The following is a 23,912-nucleotide window of genomic DNA, read 5'->3' on the forward strand; positions in this document are numbered from 1 at the left end:
ATCTAATTTCTTTGTGGAACTATTTCCATTGGATATGTAAATACTGTAACTGCAGGCAGAAATTACCATAATCGTCTGATTTTAATACTTAATTGTGGTAATTGTACACAACATTATTCCGCAATAGCCTGTTAATTTATATGGTTCTGACCATGAAACATTGAAAATCTGTGCTTTTATAAATAGGTTCTAATAAACTGTGTAAATATATTCCAATAGACTATGCCTACGAATTGTGGGTATACCATTGTACAAAAACAAATTTGTTTTGTCCAGTCTTGGGCCTTGTCTATATCCTGTAAAGGATACGTTAGGCTTCAGAAGAACTCAGAAAGCATATCACAGGTAGTTGATAAATCATTGCAGCCATGTAGTATTGTGATAGTACATATTTTTACCTGAATTTACAGTTAGTGTAATAGAGGAAAGACCATGGGTGGTCTAACAATTCACAATAATTCAAATAATTATTACTCATCAAGTCATACCTACCAATGGAAACCTATCACTTTCTACCTGTCTCTTCCTACTTTCCAATTTATGTCTTGCAGCTTAGCAGGAAATACATTACCTTCTTTGGGATCCTCAAACTTGTATGGTGTTGCAGTTACCCGAAGAGTTTATTTGCAGCATAAATATTTCTGAATCTATTGATCTGTGTCTTCTGTTTCCCAGGTTCATCTGAGTCATATTAAATTACAAAATGAGATTAAAATAAGAGTAATGTTAAAATCACAAAGCAGAGTTTTCAATTCCTAATAAATAATAAATAATTCCTAATAAAATTAGGAGCAATGTTACAAGGAAATAACAACAACAACAACAACAACAACAACAACAACAACAATAATAAAGTAAATATTTTCTTTCTAGATATTACTATGCAATCATCCTGGCTAGCTTTTGAGTAAAACCCAAACCCTCATTTCTCTGACTCTGTCACTGTTTCTGTCTTTCAAAAGACATTTTTACCTACTTTCACCTCTCTGTTCCCAGAACTTTCTTCAGTTGTTTCCTTTAGAAATACAGCTTGTTGGTTCAGACTTACTTCTTCTTTCTTCAAAACTGTATTTCTTTGCTTCCCTAGTATCTCTTTTGATTTTACATTAAATTTATAATTCTTTATATGGCACACTGGCTTATTGGGTTTCTACTTTTAAAACCTTTTCAACTGTCACAAAATTTTATACGATATATCAGAAGAGGCAGTTGATGTACATAGTTTTTAAATTTATAGTGTCTAGCCTCTTTTAAGTCTTCATAGTGACTACATATGATATATTAATAATATAGATGGCATACAGAATTCAGAGAGCTTTATAAATTATTTCTTTCCTCTCTGCCTGAACTTACTTGTCTGGGATTGCAAGTATACAAGCAGAACTGGAATAAAGCAGTTAAGGAATACTGCTTATTCCCAATATTTATTTATTATTATTTAATATTTTTGGGGAAAAACTTGAGGGTGGAGTTGTTTTGTGAAAGAAAACTACACACCATCCACAGCATACAAATACTCATATTCCTTAAAATGTCATATGCAAAGTCTTTCGAATATTGACAGTTGCTATTTTACCTTTTTCCAAGCTTTGATTATTGTCTTTATAGTAACTTTTATAGTGATATATGAAAGTAGCCTTGTGCCTGACATACTTTTATTACTCAGTTTTTCTCTGTATTTTTACTACTCTAATCATCATGAGCAACATGTTTTTTGGGGGTCATGTTGTTAAAAATTTATTGGGAACAATGTGGACACACAGTGACCTGATCTGTTTGAGACTCACAAAGCTGAAGTATTGATGTATTATTACTAAAATTTTAGTGGAGTCATTCTGAAGTATTTAGCGTGTATTACCATACATTGTATTGCAAACCCTGACTAGGTAGTTATATCATGGAGGCAATTTATGCAAGCAGAACCATTCCATTGTGTGATTAAACATGAATTTCTGAAGCTTTTGTTTTGTTTTAACAGAACAATGAAAATGAAACAGCATTGCATTGTGCAGCTCAGTATGGTCATTCAGAAGTAGTTGCTGTTTTGTTGGAAGAGCTAACAGACCCTACAATAAGGAACAACAAACTAGAAACACCTCTGGATCTGGCAGCACTTTATGGACGTCTGCGTGTTGTAAAAATGATCATCAAAGCATATCCAAACCTGATGAACTGTAATACAAGAAAACACACACCTTTGCATCTTGCTGCACGTAATGGCCACAAAGCTGTTGTGCAGGTGCTTCTGGAGGCTGGAATGGATGTCAGCTGCCAAGTTAGTGCACGATTTCTTCCCTTCTTCCTTTCCTCCTTTTTTCCTATCCTTACTTACTTTCTTTTATCATTAGAATATGATTGAAATGCAACTTTTTTTTTCCTTTGATATATACTTGCATTTACTTTGTTAGAAATACTACAATATAATAATATATAAAATATACATTTATCTTTTACAACCCAAATTATGTGTTCTCAAGTAAGATCTGTGTAGATACGGAAATCATATCGATCATTCATGTAAATAAATATATATATTACACCTCATTTACCCATGGCTATCCCATTCTAAAAATGAAGCAAATAAGTGATAATAATTTTGATTTCTTTTTCCTTTTCTAAATATTTGTTGTATAAATCTAAAAGAAAATTCTATAGCAATACACTCCTGCAGCTACTGACTCCAATATATCAGCTGTTTCATGCGTGTAATTCCATGTACAATACAATATAATGGTGTAGAAGGGGTAACTTTAAATAAAAGTGGCATGGATGGGAACAGAGACAAGGTACAGCAACAGTAAATTTTACATCCACTTCATTGTAGTGGAAAGTGTCCAAGACTTTTAACTACAGAAGACCTGATTCCGTTATGTGTGAAATCAAGATTTCTCTTGACTTGATTGGTGGTGTACTTTATCTGAGGTTAAAATGTGTTTTATCTTCAGATTTAAAGTAGCTTTCTTGCTGTCTTAGTATAAATAATGCACTTTGAATTAAAGTGGTTTCTACTTTGTACCTATGTTCAAATTGAAAAAAGTAAACACATAATTACATCTGTCTTAGAGCCACATCCAAGCATTCTTTATCAATAGGTACTAATTAATCTTGTGAATTTGCCTAAACTTTGGCTAAGATCTGTAGTCGTTAAGCTTCCATCATATTTAATCAAACACCTTTGTACACTAAGAAAGATTACACCTGTTTCCATGCACTTTTGTTATTCATGGGTTTTCAATTAAGGCTTTTTTTATTATTATTATTTTTTTTTTAGCTTTTGAGGAAAAGAATGTAAAGTGGGAGAAAAAAGATAAATGAAAAAAGGCAAAAAAAATCTTAATATATATTACGATTAAATATCTTAAATGATAATGAAAATGTGATAAAATTATTTTACAACTTTTATTAGCTCTAGTATGTTTAAAGCTGGCGTTGTTAGTTGCTTCAAACTATTTTGACCTGAAACAGTTTTTCTTCTGTACTTTACCTTCTTGTGTATTTGCCTACCATTTTGTTTGCATCTAGGGCAGCATGAAATTTGCTTTTAATCTTCTTTACTAAAAAGTGATTCACTTGCAAAGGCAAACTCATGCGGCTCTTTTGTTTCAGCTGTAATTTACTATCACTACAACTTCAGTAATTTAGAAAAGTTTAATGCTAAAGCAACACATAACTGAACTCTCAAATATATGTTTCTGAATGTACCATTTCTTTTCTATCTGTAGCAAATTAATGGGGAAAAAGACAGAAGGAGGCTGAAATGATGCTTGAATTGATGCTAAAGAAATAGAATAATTGAAGAAAAATAGTTTGTCTTGGCAACTTACAAACTGATGGTTACGTGAGGGTTGAATATTACACAATGCTTTTATGAAATGTGTTCTTCCCCTTATGTAATCTAGATATTTTTAGCACTACTGTGAATTCTCCGAAGCTATTTCTATCTATAGTTATACCATTTTTTCACATTTTTTTTAAATAAATATAGTGGCTGCAAATTTTATAAAATGACATCTCTTAAGTAGAAATGAGAGGTTCTTTCAGTAATGATGATCTATTTGCCATGCACAATAGAATCATAAGATTGGTTTGTTAGTTTTTTGACAATCTAATTTTTTAAGTTATTTATATTCCTATTTTTCTTTGTTATTTTTAGACTTTTTTATTTTTTAACTTTTGCAGTGCCATAAGGAAATATAATTTATTTATTTCCTCAGCAGTATCCATTTTCTCCATCAATATGTTTCTTTAGTTCTGCATCTTAGCATATTGGCAAGTTGGCTCTGCACATACTGTTAACTTCTATAACCTCTGAAAACTTCTTTGTTGATGATAACTGTCAGCTCATTAAAATGAGCAGAGCATACAATATCAGCCTATTAGTTAAAATGAACTCAGTGGTTTAATATTCATTAAATTGCTCTGCATCACTGATTAGGAAAGAACAATATACAAAATATAATTCCATGTGGTAAAGAAAATTGTACACATTCATACACATTAAATAAATTCAGCTTATCAGCAACAAAGAGTTACCAGAATGTAAAGAGACAATTATAGAAGTAGCCTGACATCACTCTCTGTAAATGTAAATATTTGTTTGTTTAAATGGGAAGCTTACTTTAGCCATGTTCTCTTTCTCTTCTGTACTTCCAGAGCACTTCTGATCATTGCAAATATTTGGACTAATAATAGACAGCATTTAATTTTTGATTGAATTAATCACACATTCATTTCCCAGGTCTATCCAATATCCTTCAATCTGAAATTATTTAGAAGTGGGCAATACAAATCTGCTTCATCTCTTTATGCTTTGAAGTTTTCATTTTAATTGAAACATATGAAAAATACACAGGTTTTGGTGAGTGATAGATTTTGGGCCCTCAGTATAAAATAAGATACTGCACAGTACAGTATGTTTCATGTAAACAGTAATTTTATAATTGTAACTAACTTTGCAACTTTTGCCCCATCTGCCTATCCCACTTTTATCTACCCCTATTTGCCTTCCCTGTCTGACTCAGTAACGATGGCAATTTCCATTGCTTGTCACCGAAGTTCTGCAAAGAGCTATGTCCCTTTTTGCTGTCACTACGTATGGTGGATATTCCGTGAATCAATTTGCAAAGCTACCAGTCTGTGATTCAGAGCATCTCTGAAACCCATATCAAACATATAGTAAATTGCCAATGAATAAGGACTAGACAAGTAACCTAATTACAAACTCTCACATATTTACATGATTAAAACAACAACAACAACAAGCAATTCTAATAAAAACCTTAATGATTTTATGTGAGCCTGCAAACTGTACACCAAATTGATCTGTGTATCTTGGTGTTCTTACTCACAATGTCCTTCTACCCTTGCTTGTTTTGTGTGCCCAGCTCTAACACTCTGCCTGTATTTAGCTGTAAGCTAGTTGGGGCAGGGACATTTTATTACACGCTTAGCACAGTTTGTGCTATAGTTCTTTTTATTTGGTACACAGAAAACTTAAGTCAGGGAATCGATATGTAATACATTGGTGCAAACTAAAACAGACTGTAGCTCACTGTGTTCATGAAAAAATATTGTCATTTCTTGCATTAAATGTCACTGTGGAAGAATTTCCAGATATTATGGTAGTGTTCACTTTGCTATATGATCCAAGGCAATGAAAGCTTCAGAGAGTGAAGCAGAGAATATTGTCTATAAATTTCAAGTTTACTTGTTGTAGTATAGACATCAAGAGTATATTAGTGCATATGTACACCTTTATAAGTGAAAAAGATCTACACTTAAAAACTCTAGTGCATTTCACATAATATAGAATACAGAGATTATTTGCAACTACATTTTTAATACTTCCAGTTTAAGTAATGTACTCTATTGCACCCAAAACAACAACAACAACAATAAACATTATTTCTGTCTTCAAATAGTAGTCCACATGTACATTTACAAAGGGATATGAATTTACTCTGCCAGTCCTCCCAGTAACTCTTGGCTCTGTTCATCCTGAGCATCAGCACCTTGTGTTAAAATGGAGTTTGGTAACTGAACACTTTGCTAACAAGGACAGCTCTGCCATCTGGACAGTTTTTTGGGTCAAGAAGGATCTGATTCACTCATTAGGTATTCACTATTACCATGAAATCCTGCCTAGAGCTTTTAGGATTTACGTCAGCATTCATCCTTGTGACATCTCATGCAGGATTATATATCTGCATTTCACAAGTCTGTTTTCAATCTCCATATTCCCAGACTGATTTTCTTTCAATTTGCTGGTAATATTTCTCTTCTTGTTTAGAAAATCACCTACATAGTGGACAAATCAGTCCACTGTTTATATGGTGTGTCTTTCAAATTCCTCTTCCTGACAGATTGCTTGTAACATATGCCTCATTTCTCAGATATGGCATTCATTAGCATTGACTGATAGCTTGGAGTTGTAAAGCAAAGACTGCCCTGGAACTCAGGGCAGTGCAGAATACCTGCAAAGAGTTTCAGGATCATGTACAGATATGACAGGAAATACCACCATAGAATACATCAAGGAACAAGAAAATGCAAAAAGAAAAAAAAATATCATTTGGCTTTGGATGCTCTCAGGTTGTCCCCAGATTTATTTGTCTTAGACATCACCAGCAAATTTCCTCTTCTCATGTTAATCTTCGTTTCATTTCTTCTGAGGTATATGCTTTGGTCAACTGTTACTTGCCTTCCCTTCAGTCACTCTGATTTGGGCAATTTTGATCAATAGGAAGGACTACTTCCAGTTCTGATAACTGTCATATCAGGACCTTTCCCACCTCTTAACTAAGGAGTCTAAGGATCAGTTCTCTTCCTTGTCCTCTAAGCAGTTGATTCAGCATACCAGAGCATTAATCCTGATCACCCCACACAAATGGATTCTAGATAGATGTTGTCATTAAAATATGTTGGCTTTTTCCACTGAAAAAGGTTCCTTATTAATGTTAATACAGAAATCTCTCTACAATTTCAGCCAAGACACATCTGGTTTCTCTTCCTACACTTCATCTGCAGGACTAAAACTTAGTGCTGAGGCTTCTGATAACATTTGAACCTCTGTGGATTTCATTGCTGGCACATCACAAAATCACAGAATCATCTAGGTTGGAAGAAACCTCCAAGATCACCTAGTCCAACCTCTGACCTAACACTAACAAGTCCTCCACTAAACCACTAAACCATATCACTAAGCTCAACATCTAAACATCTTTTAAAGACCTCCGTGACTCAACCACTTCCCTGGGCGGTCCATTCCAATGCCTAACGACCCTTTCAGTAAAGAAGTTTTTTCTAATATCTAACCTAAACCTCCCCTGGCGCAACTTTAGCCCATTCCCCCTCGTCCTATCACCGGGCACGTGGGAGAACAGACCAATCCCCACCTCGCTACAGCCACCTTTAAAGTACCTATAGAGAGCAATAAGGTTGCCCCTGAGCCTCCTCTTCTGCAGGCTGAACAGTCCCAGCTCCCTCAGCCACTCCTCATAAGACTTGTTCTCCAGACCCCTCACCAGCTTCGTTGCCCTTCTGTGGACTCTCTCGAGCACCTTGATATCCTTGTAGTGAGGGGCCCAAAACTGAACATAGTACTCAAGGTGCAGCCTCACCAGAGCCAAGTACTCTATAGATGCAAATACGCATCACTGTAATTATTATCCCTTACAGAATCACAGAATGGCTGAGGTTGGAAGGGACCTCTGGAGTTTGTCTGGTCCAAAACCCTGCTCAAGCAAGGTCACCTAGAGCATGTCACACAGGATCACAACCAGGTGGGTTTTGAATATCTCCAAAGAAGGAGACTCCACAACCTCTCTGGGCAGCCTGTTCCAGTGCTCTGTCACCCAAACTGTAAAGAAGTTCTTCCTCTTATGGCGATGAAACCTCCTGTAGTTCAATTTATACCCATTACCCCTTGTCCTATCACTGGCCACCACTGAGAAGAGTTTGGCCCCTTCCACTTTACATTGTCCCCTCAGGTATTTATAGAGGTTGATAAGATCCCCACTCCATCTCCTCTTCTCTAGGCTAAACAGGCCCAGCTTGCTTAGTCTTTCCTCATAGGACAGATGCTCCAATCTCTTAATCATCTTTGTGGCTCTATGCTGGACCCTCTCTGGAAGTTCTACGTTCCTCTTGTACTGGGGAGCCCAGAACTGCACAAAATATTCCAGGTGTGGCCTCACCAGAGCTGAGTAGAGGGAGAGGATCACCTCTCTTGACCTGCTGTCCACACTCCTCTTGATGCAGGCTAGGATCCCATTGGCCTTCTTGGCCACAAGGGTATACTGCTGGCTCGTGGTTAACTTGCTTTCCGCCATGACCCCCAGGTCCCTCTCCATGGAGCTGCTCTCCAGCAGGTCATCCCCCAGCCTGTACTCCTTTTTTTTTTTCTACTAGGACACATTGCTGGCGCATGTTCAGATATGAGAGAATATGTTCAACTATAGTCAATTATGTTCAAAGATGAGAAAGACATTCCAATTTTCTTAAAACAGTGAGTGATCCATTGTGACTGACCATCTCTTTTGGTGTTCTTCTCTGACAGGTTACTATGCCAAGCCTCTCCCCATTATGGCTTTTGAATTTCACTTTCTCTATTTCCTAAGTCAAATACTTTGGGGGCCAAAGCTCTACTTCACATCCTTGACGACAATGAACTGTATGTTAACAGTACCAGGTCCACCCAACAGTCTTAAGGTTTTTTCTTGTCAGTAAGTGACCAATCCAAAGGAAATGCTATATCTGCACAAACACTGAATGCAGTATGGTGAAAATATGTTGTGTCAAGGCATTATGTGAGATTTCTGAGGTCAAGCCTTTTTCAACAATCAGACCTCTAGCTATCAATGCCCTTTATTAGAACTGTTTCCATTCCCAGTAATTTCTGAGCTGCACCTTAAGCTCTGTGTGTACCTTTGTGGTTGCACTATGTCATTGAAGAGTCACCCAGTGTTAAAGATGGTCACAGTTAGTGCAAAACTCCTGTAGATGCTTTTTGAATGAAGGATTCTGAAATTATCTCTAAATAAATCTCAATGTTTAGTTTTCTCATTCAAAATGTCTGTGAATGTACATCTGGATTGAAAGATGAAAAATTGAAAGATTAGAAATTGTTTTGAGATATGTATTTCATATGCATATTATCTTATTGACTTTCTTCTCCTATCTACTATACCAATGGTGTACCTGATATGCTGAATGTAAATGCCATTTGGCATGCTCTACTTTATACATCCATGTACTAAGTATGAAGAAAGATAAAAAGTGAGTTCCTATTAAGGATATAACAAGGAGTTTTCAGGTGCAACTGATAGAACGTATATGTATGCTTACCATGTGCCCACATCCCACCTCAAGATCACTGATTATTTCTAAGTATCTATTATTTGCATCTCTGTAACACTAGTGCATTCTGATATAGCTAATAAATAATAAAGTACTATTTTATTTCAGAGTTAAAATACTTTTTTTTTTTTCCTGGAAGTCTTTCCATCATAACAAAAATGACAGCTGCATTTGGATAGAAATGTAGCAAAAGTGAATAATACAACCAGCAAATCCTTTAACAGTTGCCCACGAATCAAAACCACTCAAAAACTAATTTACTATCCAAAAAAAGCAGATGAGCCAGAGATTCAGTGAGATCTAATAGTGCTTTAGCTATTGCTGATGCTATTGTTTGGAAAGGCATTTCCAAACAATGTTCAGATTCTTGAGTAACAGTCAGCAATACAAAATAATAAGTAGCTTGTTAAGAGAGTTAGTTTGTTTTCAGAGCTTTACATTTAAGCAAAATTTCCATTCACATAGAATTTTGTGTCAAGGAATTCTGCAAAATCAGGCTCACAGATGTCTAAGGCAGGGTTTAAATGATCTAAATATAAACTTCTAATGATGGAGGTGCCTTAGGGTATCCAAGGCATCTGCATGGGGCAGATAAGATGCATATCAAAAGCAGCATCAACTGGAATAACAGCCGGAGGCCAGGTGGGGTATCCTCGGGCAGCTCTCACTGTGCACCTGAATTGAACCCCTAGGGTGTGATCCACTTTCAGACTAAAATACCTAAGCGTAGATGTCTACACATAAACTGACTCTGCTGAATAGCTATGTTCCACTGACTACTAATTACCTTCTCACTGCCCATAACAGGAGTTTAGAAATTTTGCACAAATGCAATTTTGTTAACTGGGAGTTTTATTTCACATGCCTTATATTTTCTTATATATTTGTTAATTTTTATAGTAGATCTGACAGCATTTATGTTCTTATTTTGAAGAAAAAAAATACGTTAGGGTAGTATTTTTTCTTGCCCAGTCAATATTATTTAATAATATATAGAGAAAAAAATACTTATTTTCTAAATGTATTATTTTCAAAAAGATTCCTTGGTATTTCAGATTTGTATTTTAAATATCACAATATTTTTGTTTTTCTAGACAGAAAAAGGGAGTGCACTACATGAAGCAGCCCTGTTTGGAAAGGTGGAAGTAGTACGCATTTTGCTTGAAACAGGTAAATTTAACTTACAGGAAGCACTGAACAACTACTCTAAGTATTCCTAATCTGGTGTTTGCCTCCTCACATTTTGTTTATTCAAATTACTGTTATATTTCTCAACCCTTGCAAATCTAATCACATGTAATTATCATTAAAATAATGTCCTTTTAGAATAAGAAATGAAGATACACAATGAGAACAAAAGTAATGTTTTCACTAAGACTCAGAAATTCCATGTATGAGTCAGTGTATGCCACTGTATTCTGAGAATAAATGTGTTCTGAGAATGAAATGGCTACATAATTTTTTTTTATTCACTCTGAAAGACAGCCAAGAGTATTCAGGTTCAGCAAGGAAATAAAAGGCATTATTGTCCCATTTCTTCTTTTATTCCGTTTATTGGAGCCTGTGGTGGTCTCCATGACTTTAAGATTATAAAGCAGTGTAGTCTCTTGTCACTATGCCTGAACTGACCTAAGCTGCCTATTGGCTTTCCTCCCCAAACTGTTCTGTAACCACTGTGAAGGAAGTTTGATTATATGTCATCACTCAGAGATGACAGTGTTATTACATTATGGAAATTCCATATACTCTAACTCTTCATTTCCTGTTTTGCAGACACTTATTTTTAGTCGTTTCGCCATGCATTAAAAAGAGGTGATATACCACTGTGCAGTTCTGGCTTTTTATTAAGCAAGATTCTGGGGATTTAATCTCCATTAAAACATTTTCAGAGCTCCCATGTACAAGGTCTAATTCTCCTGCTTTACTGCCACTAGCAATGTGACCAAGGTTGTCCAAGCAATAGGATGCACTGGCTGCATGTTTGATCCCTTGGTACTCCATTCATATTTCATCTTCCTGCATAATATCTTCATCAGAGCCTCAGCATTTTCTCCGCAATTTGTCTTCTCATGGTAAAAGAGGCATAGGACACATGCGTAGATGAGTAGGAGAAGATGAAAAATCAGCTCAAGAGGAGCTATCAGGAACCTGTTTTGAAAGTGAGAACAATGCCGAGTATGATGAAAGGAGAGGTTATTTAGCAGTTCCAATAGGAAGATATAGAGCTTCATACATTCTGATAGTCTTTGGTCATAGCCTTTGCTTTGACTTACCCTTTAGTCAATAGAGGTACATGTTCTAAAAGCTGTATTTATGCATTTATACACACCCCTGTCTACTCATATGTATATTTACCCATAGTTCTGCACACACACCCTGGATGCCCTTGTTCTGCAATTAAATTGACCCAAGAGATCATAAACTAAGCCAGAACAGGTTTCTTTCTTTGATATAGACACCAGAATACTAATTTGCACATTTATTTACTAACAAACATGCCATCCTGCCTGCTCCTTCATTGCCTGGATAAACTTAGGCTGCCTCTGAAGGAAGGCACTGGGTCTATCAGAATTGCTTTTGTACTGAAAGGAGAGGAGAACATAGATATAGTCTCAACAAACCTATCTACTACGTAAGAGTTTCAGAATTATTTGAGGTAAATTGTTATCTGAACAACTGTCTTCTCAGATAAGTAAGAAGACCAGTGAAGATGAGAATATCCAGAAACAACTCTTCTGAGATACATGAAATTCCATTGTAGCGAGGTTTTTACTGATCTTTATTATCAGTGCTTATGGGATTATACTGTACAAAAGAAGGAATGTCACAGCTCCTCAACTAAATCTCATCTTGTGTATATGTGATCTGAGATCTACTTTCAGAAAAAAAGGTTCTTCCAAAATGTTTTTCTGTACGGATGACTAAAGAGGATGCAGAAAGGGATCTGCACATGCCCTCAGAAACACAGGGCCTCTTTATATTAATTCACATAAATAGTAAGGAATGGAGAATATCACAGAAATATGGGAAGCCCTTAGACCACAGATAAATAATACTTCTCAAAGACTAGTACATGTTATAGCCTCTACCACTGTATGATTGTACAAGACATCGGAGTAGGAACTTCACTGTGAATTCCTTCAACTCTTAAATGCTCTGCACTTCTGCAGTGTTCCTCACCTGGTCCCTTTTCATCTAGCAATCCCCTTTTCTCTAGTTGTGCTTCAAAAATGGCTCAGATGTTATGAGTAGCATTGCAAATGAAAAGTGTAAGTTGGTGTCTTCAGACTCTGAAAATAAGCTACCATAGCTAACTAGCCCAGCAATCTTTTGGCTTTATTTTCATTGAGAAAACAAATATCTCTTTCTCACAAAATGAATTAGGAAACTCTCCTTCAGTAAGGAAATAGCAAGAGCTGCAGCTTTTTCTGGTGAGTATAGAGATCCCATCTTGCTTCCAGAACATCTTCATAAATCCTGCTTCTTCTGATTTCTTCTATTCAGTTTCCTGAGAAGAATCTTATTCCGGTTCTTATGATCTTTTATCCCTCTACTTTTTCTGAAAGTACATCTAAATTAAAAAATTAAAAAACAACTAAATTAAAAAACAACTTCATTCTTATACCATAAGTTTCCACACATACCACAACATTCCCAAAGATGTCCCCACAAGACAAAGATGAAGATTCATGCAGCAGCATGTGCATCGTATTCTCTGAGACCTATCTAGGATAAACCTCAAACTTACGTATTTGTGCTTATGTTCACGGTTTGAGCCAATTACTTAGTCAACAGTTTGAGCAGTCTGTGAGTAACTGTTCTGGCTTTGCATACAGCCCTTACATTACATATGGGTATTTCAGTCTTTTCAGGGAGTACAAAACTTTGAAGGTTAATAACTTTTTCAGTGTTGCTCCCAACACACATACTAGTAGTAGGCACTAGAAAAATACCCAATGAATTAGAGAAGACTGGGGAGTGTTAGAATCAAGACATGTAGGAAAAACATTCAGAGTGTTTCTTGATTTTATAAAACATTGTTTTCAGAATGGTTGTTTCGTAGGAACAGTCTGTTAAAGTACCCCTAAATTTGGTTAAAGAAGCTTACTTTATATTGTCATGAGTGACAGAAACATAAAAACAATCCATGTCAGCATGTGAATTTTAGGCTACTCAAGCTTTAAACAGAAATGGATGTTGTACTTCAACTGTAGCACAGCTGTTAATCTGCTACAGTTGTATAACTGCTTGCATTCAATTTGTCATATAATTGAGTCTGATATGCCACATTTATAATCAGAAGTACTTGAGATTAAAATTTCCACCACAGATCATTCTCTTTTTCAGGAATTGATACCAACATAAAGGACAGTTTGGGTAGAACAGTTTTAGATATTCTTAAAGAACATCCATCTCAACAGTCACTCCAAATTGCTGCTCTACTTCAAGGTAAGTCGTATTCAGTTACATTTGTTAGAGACAAATCAGAATAGCATGGAGGCATACTAAGATATATAGTAATTTCTAATTTTAAAATATTTTATTAAACAAAAGAGTTCTTCTTTTGACTTAAGAACATAAAATTCTTGTTTGCTAGATACACAAAATTAAGTTTCTGAATACCTGGATTTCAGAGTAAACTCTTCCCTTTTTCTGACAATAGACATTAGTATGGTGTGTTGCTTTGTACATTCTTCATTGCAAGACAATATATTGTAATGTTTCACTGCAGTTCCATTCAATTGTGATGGCAAACTAGAATTGAGATACCTGATTCATTCATAAATAACAAATGTGACTGAATGATGATGACAAACTTTCAAAACATTTCATTGCATTTTTCTCATTGTCTTTAAATTAAAAAAATAAATAAATAAAGCAGGCAGTAACTCTTGTCATTATAGCAGAAACAATGTAAATTTTTTTTGCACGTGTTTGTTCTCATTCATCTTAGTTTCGTGCTACAAAACTGATGGAACTTCATTATTTCCCTTTTTTTTTTTTTTTTAAACTCTAAAACATGACAGTAAAGTGATCAAATATGAACAAGTACATAATTCAGTATTACACATCATTCTTTCCTTGTATGAAATTTTCCCCTGCATTTTCAGATTAGTCTTTCATTAGCTGTGTTTAACTAAGGAGATCACTGCAAGTATCAGCTTCATCTACACATGTATTTTTCCTGTGTTTGAATGAGCCATTTTAGTCAGTTCACTATGGGTGCTACAAGTGTACTAGCTCATGCTTCAGTCTCCCTGATACCTAATAATATAAGTAAATTTTCTAGAGAAAATGAGGTCAAGTGGCCACACAGTGTCCTTCAGGTTTTCTTTTCTTTACAGACTGGCTATTGAGCTTTGATAACCTTTTCCAATGAGGTGGTGTACCAAAAGATACAAAGTTCCTCTAATAAAAATTTTGCAGGCTGGATGGGGAGATTTCTCTTAAGCTTCAGGTTCATGTTATAGCTCAACTGAATTAACAACCTGCTGTTACTGAAAGGGATAGTTTAACTCCTCTCCATCCTTCCTATTTTCTTTTTCCCTTTGTCCCATTCTGTGTTCCTTCTCCCTTATTTCCAGTTATACAGTTCTATACCTTACTCCCATCTTACAGCAGATTGCAAGTTGATCTGATTCTTTTAATTAACCAGTAATATATAAAATATATAATTTATTACATATATTTAATAGTACATAAAAATAATATAAAACAATGTTGTAATTATATAAATAAACATTTGTTTGTTTTAATGAGCTTGTCTCCTATATGACTCAGGTCCCAGAGTTAGCTCTGTCCCAGGTAACTGACAGAGACGGTCATCAAAAAGTGGGAAGAAAGGTCCATCTGAGGCAAGCAGAACTTCCCTCTGCCAGCAGAAGGGAGCTCCTAATTTGATACAGACCATATGGTGAAACTATATCTCACTGAGTTGCCACTATGTAGAGGGAAAGAAGGTTATTATCATACCTAAACTTCTTCAGAGAAAGGAAAAGGATCAGCCAGAGCTTCCATTTTCTTAGACATCAAAATCAATCAACCTTCAGACATAAATCTAAGCTTCATTATAATATTCCATTGCCAAATAAAACAGCTGTCATTTTAGTATCTCTGCATTGTTCCATTTTCTCTTCAGTGTGATATCCTTACAGTATCAACCCCACCGGTCAACATTTTCTTCAAAGTACCCTTGCTTTATGAACAGTAATAGCAGCACCCAAACCCATCTCAAGGGTTTGTCCTTTTTATGGGTCAGTAACTGCCCTTAGTTTTTACCACAAAAAAAGAAATTTATCAATTTCAAGGCTTCTTGGTGCTTTGACATGCAATCTCTTTCATATGTGTGCCTTGAATATATAAAGTCTGCTAAGTAGTTGCAGCTCATATTATGATGTCTTGTAACAAAGAGCTGTTTATTTTTCTCTGTCTGCCTTATAGTCAGAAGTGATGTGCAAGGATGAACAATGTTTACAAAGATGTCATTTTGAACCTTAAGAAAACAGGAGGAGCCCCTTCAGAACTCTCTTGTGGAGCCCAGTGAGATTCTTTTTCATCAGCAAAGGGTTTGCTAAAGCTTTAACCATCAAAGATCAAGTTTGAACTATGAGAAGAAGTTGAAAGATAAAAACAGGAATGGCAGGATTCAGTGCTAGCACTGCTGATGATAGAGCAGACCTATCCTGCCTCTAAAAAGCCAATGAATATATTCTTCATTGAAGTGTGGGCATTTATTCCATTGTAGCTGAAAAATCAGTGCAGCACTGGAATTTTGGGAAACCTGAATGTACTGTAATTAAGTTCAACTTCAGTGGGTAATGAATACCATGCAAAGAAAGGTCAAATGCTGACAGAGAGTTAGAGACTTCCAAATACATTCCTGTTTAACCTCCCATGTACAGATGATTGTCTAGGGAAGCTTACATGTCTCCTTCATGTAGACCTACAGGAAAAAGGAAAGAAATGAATGGTGTCAGATACTGTCTGGATTTTGTAAGTTTCTTCTTTTTTTCTTTAAGCAGACACAATGGTATTGAGTTGATTATTTCACCTTGTTGTCAGGCTAAAGTAAGATTTTATCCCCTGGCATTCTTACTGATTTCTACCATTTCCCCCTTGTATTGTTATGAAACCTAGTAACCCTAGTTAGGTCCCGAAGTATCTCTGTACAGTTTATAGTATTAACATAGAGCATAATATTTATTCCTGCCACAAGACAACAGTTTTCAAAAATTTAAAACAAAGGCTGAAAGATGCATATAAACAGATTGACAGAAATAGGCTAGAAAATAAAGCGACTGGTATTACTGGTGGGCCTGATAGATAGTGTTCAATGCTATAAGTAGAGCCAAAACCCAAAGTCATATGGAAAGATTTGAGGGAGAATAATCAGTTGGTTATGAGGATATTGATGAGAAACTTCTTTGAAGGGAAAGCAGTTCCTTGAAAGAAATTAATTTACATCTTTGGAAGCAGTTCATGGAGGCAGCAATACTAAATCTGTTCAGCTGATACTAAAACCCACAGGACTGGTAGTTTTCTGTGAATAATACTTCCAGAACTGAGGAACTGTGGATAGAAGTTTCTATTAGTGTTCTGCCTTTATATAAGGATATTTTTAAAAACTACTTTTTACAGATTATAGCTTAAAAAGAAATAAAAACTTTTGCCAGTGAGGTTTTAGAAGTGATCTTAATGTTTTTGTGATCTTTAGTTTATAATCTTTTCCACCATACTGAGAAAACAGTAATTGAAGTTGCTAAAAAAAATGGTTTTAAGAGTTATTATCTGATAGATGGCAAATAAATAATTAAATCACTTTCAAGAGCAACCCGAATAAGGCTGATTAAACTATATTCCACCTGAACTTTCTTTTTACTGCCTGTTAAATACAGATGGAATTATTAGAATAACAGTTCAAGTTTTAATTCTTTGTCTTTCATATATGTCCCATCTTTTTCTGTGTCTGGTTCTGCTCTGAACTACATTGAGCTTATTTAAAAATATAGTATAGTATCGTATAGTATTGTATAGTATAGTATCGTATAGTATAGTATCATATAGTATAGTATAATGTAGTATTATTATAGATTCTTTACATGATAAGGAAGAATTAGCTATTTTGTTGTTATATACTCAAAAAGCAGAGAATTAGAATACTGTGCCAAGTGTGGCTATTTTACAGTGCAAATGCATTTCTTGGATGCAATGAAATGACAGCATTCAGTGCTGAAGCAGTTAACAGTATTGGCACTTAGGGCTTTATAATTAGACACTGAAGATAAAAGGGATGTTGCCAAGGCTAGTGTTCCTAAAATTAAACCGACCAGCTGTGTTTTAGTTTTAGCACATGTGAACGTGACACAGGTGCATTCTATACCATCTTTCAACCCTTTCTCCACAGACCACTATGTTCTCTATTAGAATCTTGTTCTTTTACTATTATTTTATTTTATTTTTGGAAACAGAATTATTGTTATTATGAAAAAAAGGAGATAGTAGAAAAACAGATGAGAAAAGACAGGAGTACCAGGAAGGCACAGTAAGCTCTGCTCTACAGACAATATGGAGGGAGATGTAATGGAAAACTATTTCCTTTCTCTTCTGCTGCTGCTGCTTGAGAAACTAATGTAGTTTGTACATGTTACCTAATTATTCATAAGTGGAAAATACATAAGCAGCTGCTGGAATAGAAGCAGAACCAGAACTCCTTTTTTTTCCCCCCAGCTTAAATAGCTGCAATGTCATTAGCACAGGCCTTTTGTTTATTCTCGCTCTCTTTCTCTCCCTTTCTGTAGACAAGTAGATTTTCCAGTCCCTCCAGTACACATCTTCAACCTCACTGGAAGGATGGAAGAGATTTCCAGTCTAGAATTTATTAGAACTTTGTGGGAGGAAAAGAATGGGGGTACTAATTCCCCCCCCCCCATTTTTTTTTTTCCTGTGGGGATTTCTCAACTCCTTTTGTAAGGCTATTCTGCAAATGCTGCATAGTATTAACTATGTTAATTAATTAACTTAAGTGCTATTTAGCTGTTTCCTCTGCTACCTCAGAATCATAGCAGTACTCAGTACTTATTTCTGTTTATCATCCTTGAAGACGTGTACAAATGTCTTCTGATGTGCCTACAACCTAAACATCTACAGATTTCTGGTTTCTCTGGCATTATGCTAAAATTGAGTCATTCAAATTGTGCTTTGAAATTTAGGAGGCTAAAGTCAGCCCAGCCTCAGCCTTAGCTCAAGCATGTCATCTTAGCGGATGTGAAGGCAGCAGTTACCAGTTGCTTTCCTGTCATTGCTGCTCCTGTAGTCAGAAGGAACTGGGTCATGATGCCTCTGCTGGGCTGGGGATCATTCCTGCCCAAGGGAGCAAGGGAGCCATTTTGTTAGGAGCTTCTAGAGAGCTCCCGGGCTGAGGCAGGATGCAGGGGACCTGGCGGAGCTCAGCCAGGTGCTGGGAGGCATAAGGCTCTGGGCCCCGGGGGAAGCCCTGGTGAGGACAGAGGCGGCTGTGAAGACAGCTGCTGTTCAGGAGGACATGGAGCAGTGGAGGAGCAAAGGATACAAGCAGTGTCAGGGTGGGGCCTGCAGGCCTGCCTCATTCTTCTGACCTAGTTATTGGAGATTCTTCTGTTTGAAAAGGCACGTGTTCTTATTTTTATGCTAATTAAATTTCACTTTTTGGAGTTTAAAAAGACCTTTTGGTCTCTTGAGTGGAAGTCACTCTAGTGAGGAACTCTGGGTGAATCCAACCCGTGGTTTGGCTGATAGAGGCTATCAAAAGGGAAAAGTGCTTATATTAAATTAAAGGGACAAAGATCTCTCTCTAAAAGCCATGGTTTATAAATGAAGCAAAAATCCTGACGTCAATGAGGAATGAGGACCTAGAGGAGCTGAAGTTAGAGCAAGCCTGAGCCAAGGCTTTCACTGCCCAGGACATTCGGCAGCAACTCCAGCTGAGCTGGGCCCTGTGGCCTTCATGGCTGAGCTTTCTGGCGCTCACTGCTCTGTGAGGCGAGACAGCTGCGTGTCGGCTTACGTGTTAAAGCCTTCCCTTCTGCTTGGCTTTGACTTAGCACATGTTAAAGTGAGGAAGCTGGAGTTGCTGCTGTAGTTTGACCTTTCTGGCACGTATTACCTTCTTGGGGACATATTCCCTACTTCTCTTATTTCCACTGATATGGGACCACTTCTACACTACTACTTTTTGTGTACGTGGCCCTTTAGATTGAGTAAGACTATTTTAAAATCAAATAGCTGTAGAAAAGAATGCTACTAAGTAGGCAAATTTTCTGAAATTCTTATTATTAATCCTTATTTAACTGTAATCTTCTGTTTGAGTCAACAGATGTAAAATACTCCATTCTTCCCAGTTTGGTGAAGAACCATCTCTAGCATGTGTATATTAGAACATGTGTCACCCACCATGATCCTGCTAGTCATTCCCGCTGTCTGTGGAATGTGGAACAAGATGACATGATGCAGAAAGCTGGTGAAAGACGCATTATGCATTGGCAGGTTGTGTCCTGAGCAGACTTTACCCTCCCCATTACGGGAACGAGTCTTTTCTCTAAACTCCGTGATACCACAACTGAGGAAAATGTTCTGGTCATTAAGTGGTCTAACTGGCTAAGCATGCCTTTGTTCTGAATTATCTTTTTTTTTTTTTTTTTTTTTTTTTTGAGGAAAGTGATGGAATCCAGAGCAGTCTTTCAAGTACACCACCATAGTCAGGGCAGATGATGGTTAACAGTACCATCTTTTTCAGTGAGTTTGGACAGGCATGGAAGATGAATTTCTAACTAGCTGTAGGTGAACTGAATTTTGGTGCTGATGAAAGCATCCACTGCTTTTGTGTAGTTTGTCTTTGGCTCTTAAAATAGATCACCTGATTTGTGTCTGTTTCTTCGATAACATTATGGGTAAGTTTTCATTTACCTAGACTACAAGCTCTTACAACCGAATCCATGTCTTTATTTTTCTTACATGTACCCCATAGAATTTTCAATAGCAGGAAAAACAAGTTAGAAGTCCCACAGAAATCCAAAACTGTATGGTACTTTTTGTTGTCCTGTTCTAAACCTCTGTAGCACTCTGTGTGCTGAGCCTTTTGTGGAGGTTTTCTGGAAATAATTGTGTAGTTTTTAAGTATTTAAGAGACTTACCTCAAACTTGGGATTTCCACCTCAGAACTAGTCTTCAGCAGGTAAGTGCATTGGTCTGAAAATGGGGCTGCCAAAGAGTTAAAATAGAGTACTATTTTAAAACCAGAGTCTTATATGAATATCAGACTACAAGGTTAAAATTCTTCACAATCCCTCCCCTGCATTTCCTTTCCTAATAATATCATTATCATTATCCAATAATTTGAACACTCACAACTGGTAGAACTTTATTTTTGGTGTGCTTTCGGACAGTTGCAGAATTGTCAAGCATATATTTTCAGACATGATTTTTTTTCCGTTCCTTTTTTTTTTTTTCTTTGGGTCTAGCTTCCCTTTTATTTCTCCTCCACCTCATACAATAACGTGACCAATAATATAGCTCACAGAGCTGGAAAACATTCCAGAGCATTTTGTCATGCTGCTGGTTTTCTCATGGTCTTTTGCTTATAACTCATCTTTGCTTCTTTGCTTACAGCACTACACACAAAAAATAAAAAATGAAAAAAATAAACTTGCTTATTTTCATATGGAGAAATATATGACAGATTATCCAGGGGACCATTACAAGCCATCAGACATAATGTAGGGCATTTTCAAATCTTACAGACTTAAAAACTGGCAACCTGCATAGCATTCTGAAACTGCATGCTGTTCTCTGCCATTTCCAATTTCATTTTCTCAGATGCCTATTTTATTACAGATTGTATTTGGGTTTGGGGATTTGTTATTTAATCAGGAATAAAAGCAAGCTAAACAAGTGTGTTGTAGACTGCAGAAATTAAATTAGAGAGATTTTCAGTTTCCAGAAACTCTTCAGTCCTTCAGTGTGAAATTGATGAAAGTGGTTATTGTAGTTCACTGTGGTGTGTGTTGCCATTTGTGCTGTTGTACTTACTGTCTGGTTAGGAAACCTCAGGAAATCAAGCAAGTAAAGATGTAAAGTAACTGCCTGAACTGAGAACCATTCACTCTGCTGGAAAAAAAAAATCCACTAGTGCATAAATTAATTTCTAATTTATTATTTAATATTTGTCCTGGAATAACATTCATTAAAGTCTTAGTGTTTCATTGAGCTAGACTGTGTACAAAACCACATGAAAATAATGTATGTTTACACAAAAATAATAGTAGTGAAACTGAAGTCTATTTCATTCATCATTCCAAATTTACCTGTTTTTATAAACACAGTCATGAAGGTGGGACAATGGAAATTTTAAACAAAAGGGAGGAAAATTTTAGAATGCAGTTTTGTAGACTGCTACTTAAATGTAATTTTTTTTTGGACAATGCATTCTTTTTCCTCATGTACTCAGTCTCTGTACTGCAAGTAGAGTATTTGGTCTTTTTAGTATCAATATTTCCACTCACTGTGAACATCTGTAATATCATGACTAAAAAATCTTAACAAATTTTAAACAAAAGAAGACTCAACAGTAATAATATAATGGAAAAGTTACTTGGATATTTCAAGAAGACGGGAAAAAGACAGTGATAGTCACAACTCATTACTCTTACAATGAGCTTTCTGTAACAGTTTCAGCAGATTAGATGAGGTGACTGGCCATTATAGTGTTTTATAGTATTTTCAATAAATGATTGCCTGTAGCAATGTTTATGAGTAATTACAAGGATATATGAAAAATTGGAAAGGGTTTTATAAAAAAAAAGAAATAGCAAATATACTTTTCGTTGGAATAAACCAGTATAATTCATGAGTTTAAGTGTATTTGTGTCTTTAAATTACAGAATATATGGAAACAGGAAATGCAAGTGTTTCAGAGGAACGCCCACTGGAATGCGCAGAACATCAGTCTTGCATTTTGTCCCCAGAAGTTCCTCCATCTCCAAAGGCTAAAAGTAAATACATGTACTCTGTGAATAAAGAAGCTGTATTAAATTCTCTTTACTATTAAAATTATATTGCTAACACATTTATACAAACATATGAATTGAAAAAGATAAAGAGATAGATATTGAGAAGCTTTTTTCCATTATTAACTACCTATCTTGACTGCATACACTGTAATCTGTGTCATACAGGGAAACGAAGAACTATTCTCAAAAAGGACAAGTCACAGATTGATGACCATGTATTACATTATTTGATCTTAAATCTTTTAAATTTATATAGCATAATGCATTTCATAAGTAGAATAGAAGGTTAATAAATATGCCAAAATACTCTGCAGACATTCAAGTCAGAGAGAGAATTTGTCACCATGAGTACCTTTTCCAGTTGTGTTACATTTGGATGACTCTTTCAAGGACCATTTGGGTACCGCTCTCCCATTCCTGCAGATAAGCCTACTAACATACCTTTCATGTAACCTCACTGTCACTGTCACTGTACATGTTCTTACTCACCCTTTATACACCACAGTCTCTTGAGAAGGGCATTTCCTGATTGCAATGTAATTGTGCTGTTCCATAAAAACCATCCTATTGTAGAACCAAACCTCATTACTGGCTTCTAAAATCATCCAAAGTTAATGCAATTGACTGTTGGCAAATAACTCTGCCTCTCCTTGTTGTTTTTTTTAATTTTTTTTTTCTGCCCCCCCTTTTTTTTTACCCTTTTACCATGAGAGTTTAATTCATGAGAAAACTAAGCTTACTGCTGCAAGCCAGATTATGATCTTCATGGTGACAGTAAACAAATGCTCTAGTTCCAGTCACATTTCCCGTTGGGATACTTAACAGTTATATAATGTATGAAAAGATATATAGTTCCTTTGAGTTTAGTAGAATCATTCATGAAGTCAGCTACCCTATGCAATAGAAATGTCCATCCTGAAATTAAGTAGTAAATAATTCTAATCTATGTTTTACTTCTTAATGAAGTCATGATATCTCATTCCATTTTTCCACTTGCAAGATATAAATATTATAAAATATGCTAGTTTTCTTTTCCTCATCTGTTGTGTAATCTGATTCTAAAGGAAAGAAATTGCACATTATTGTACTTCCCATCCATCCATCTGTCATTTTCTAACAATCTAATTTCAAATAATTTAAATTTAAACCCGATTTGGAAGAGAGATAGATGTATCAATTACCTTCCTGGGACTTTCATGAAAATAGATATTTGGATAGAGGGGAGAGACCTTAACTAGTACCTGTACTGAAAGAAGCTTAGGCAAAATTCATCTTTTATGCATTCTTTCTGGCAGCAGTTAGCCAGTTAGCATACACTTACAGACAGGTCAGTCAGCACACTTGCAGTTCCCATCTCACCACACTCAACTCATTCATGCCCAGTAAGAAATATTGCAAGGCATATGTAGAAGAACACAAAGTTTTTGCACTGAGAGCAAGCTAGGGGACATGAACATGAATCTGTAGGAAACAGTAGTCCTGTGTTTTCCTGGGGGCACTCTAGCATGTTTT

The 23,912-nt window shown here is 36.0% G+C and overlaps 1 protein-coding gene across 7 annotated transcripts in view; it reads left to right on the forward strand.

The window, feature by feature from the left end:
* The window catches only part of ANKS1B (ankyrin repeat and sterile alpha motif domain containing 1B), a 441,289-nt gene that overhangs the window by 64,651 nt on the left and 352,726 nt on the right, over positions 1-23,912 (forward strand). For all 7 annotated transcript variants that reach the window (XM_048061064.2, XM_066994511.1, XM_048061063.2 and 4 more), the window contains 4 exons: positions 1,979-2,275; positions 10,452-10,527; positions 13,705-13,806; positions 22,272-22,382. In XM_048061064.2, the coding sequence (XP_047917021.1) occupies positions 1,979-2,275; positions 10,452-10,527; positions 13,705-13,806; positions 22,272-22,382 (586 nt within the window). The remainder of the gene's footprint in view (positions 1-1,978; positions 2,276-10,451; positions 10,528-13,704; positions 13,807-22,271; positions 22,383-23,912) is intronic.

The sequence above is a fragment of the Anser cygnoides genome, chromosome 1 (assembly GCF_040182565.1).
Source record: "Anser cygnoides isolate HZ-2024a breed goose chromosome 1, Taihu_goose_T2T_genome, whole genome shotgun sequence".
Classification (NCBI taxonomy): Eukaryota; Metazoa; Chordata; class Aves; order Anseriformes; family Anatidae; genus Anser; species Anser cygnoides.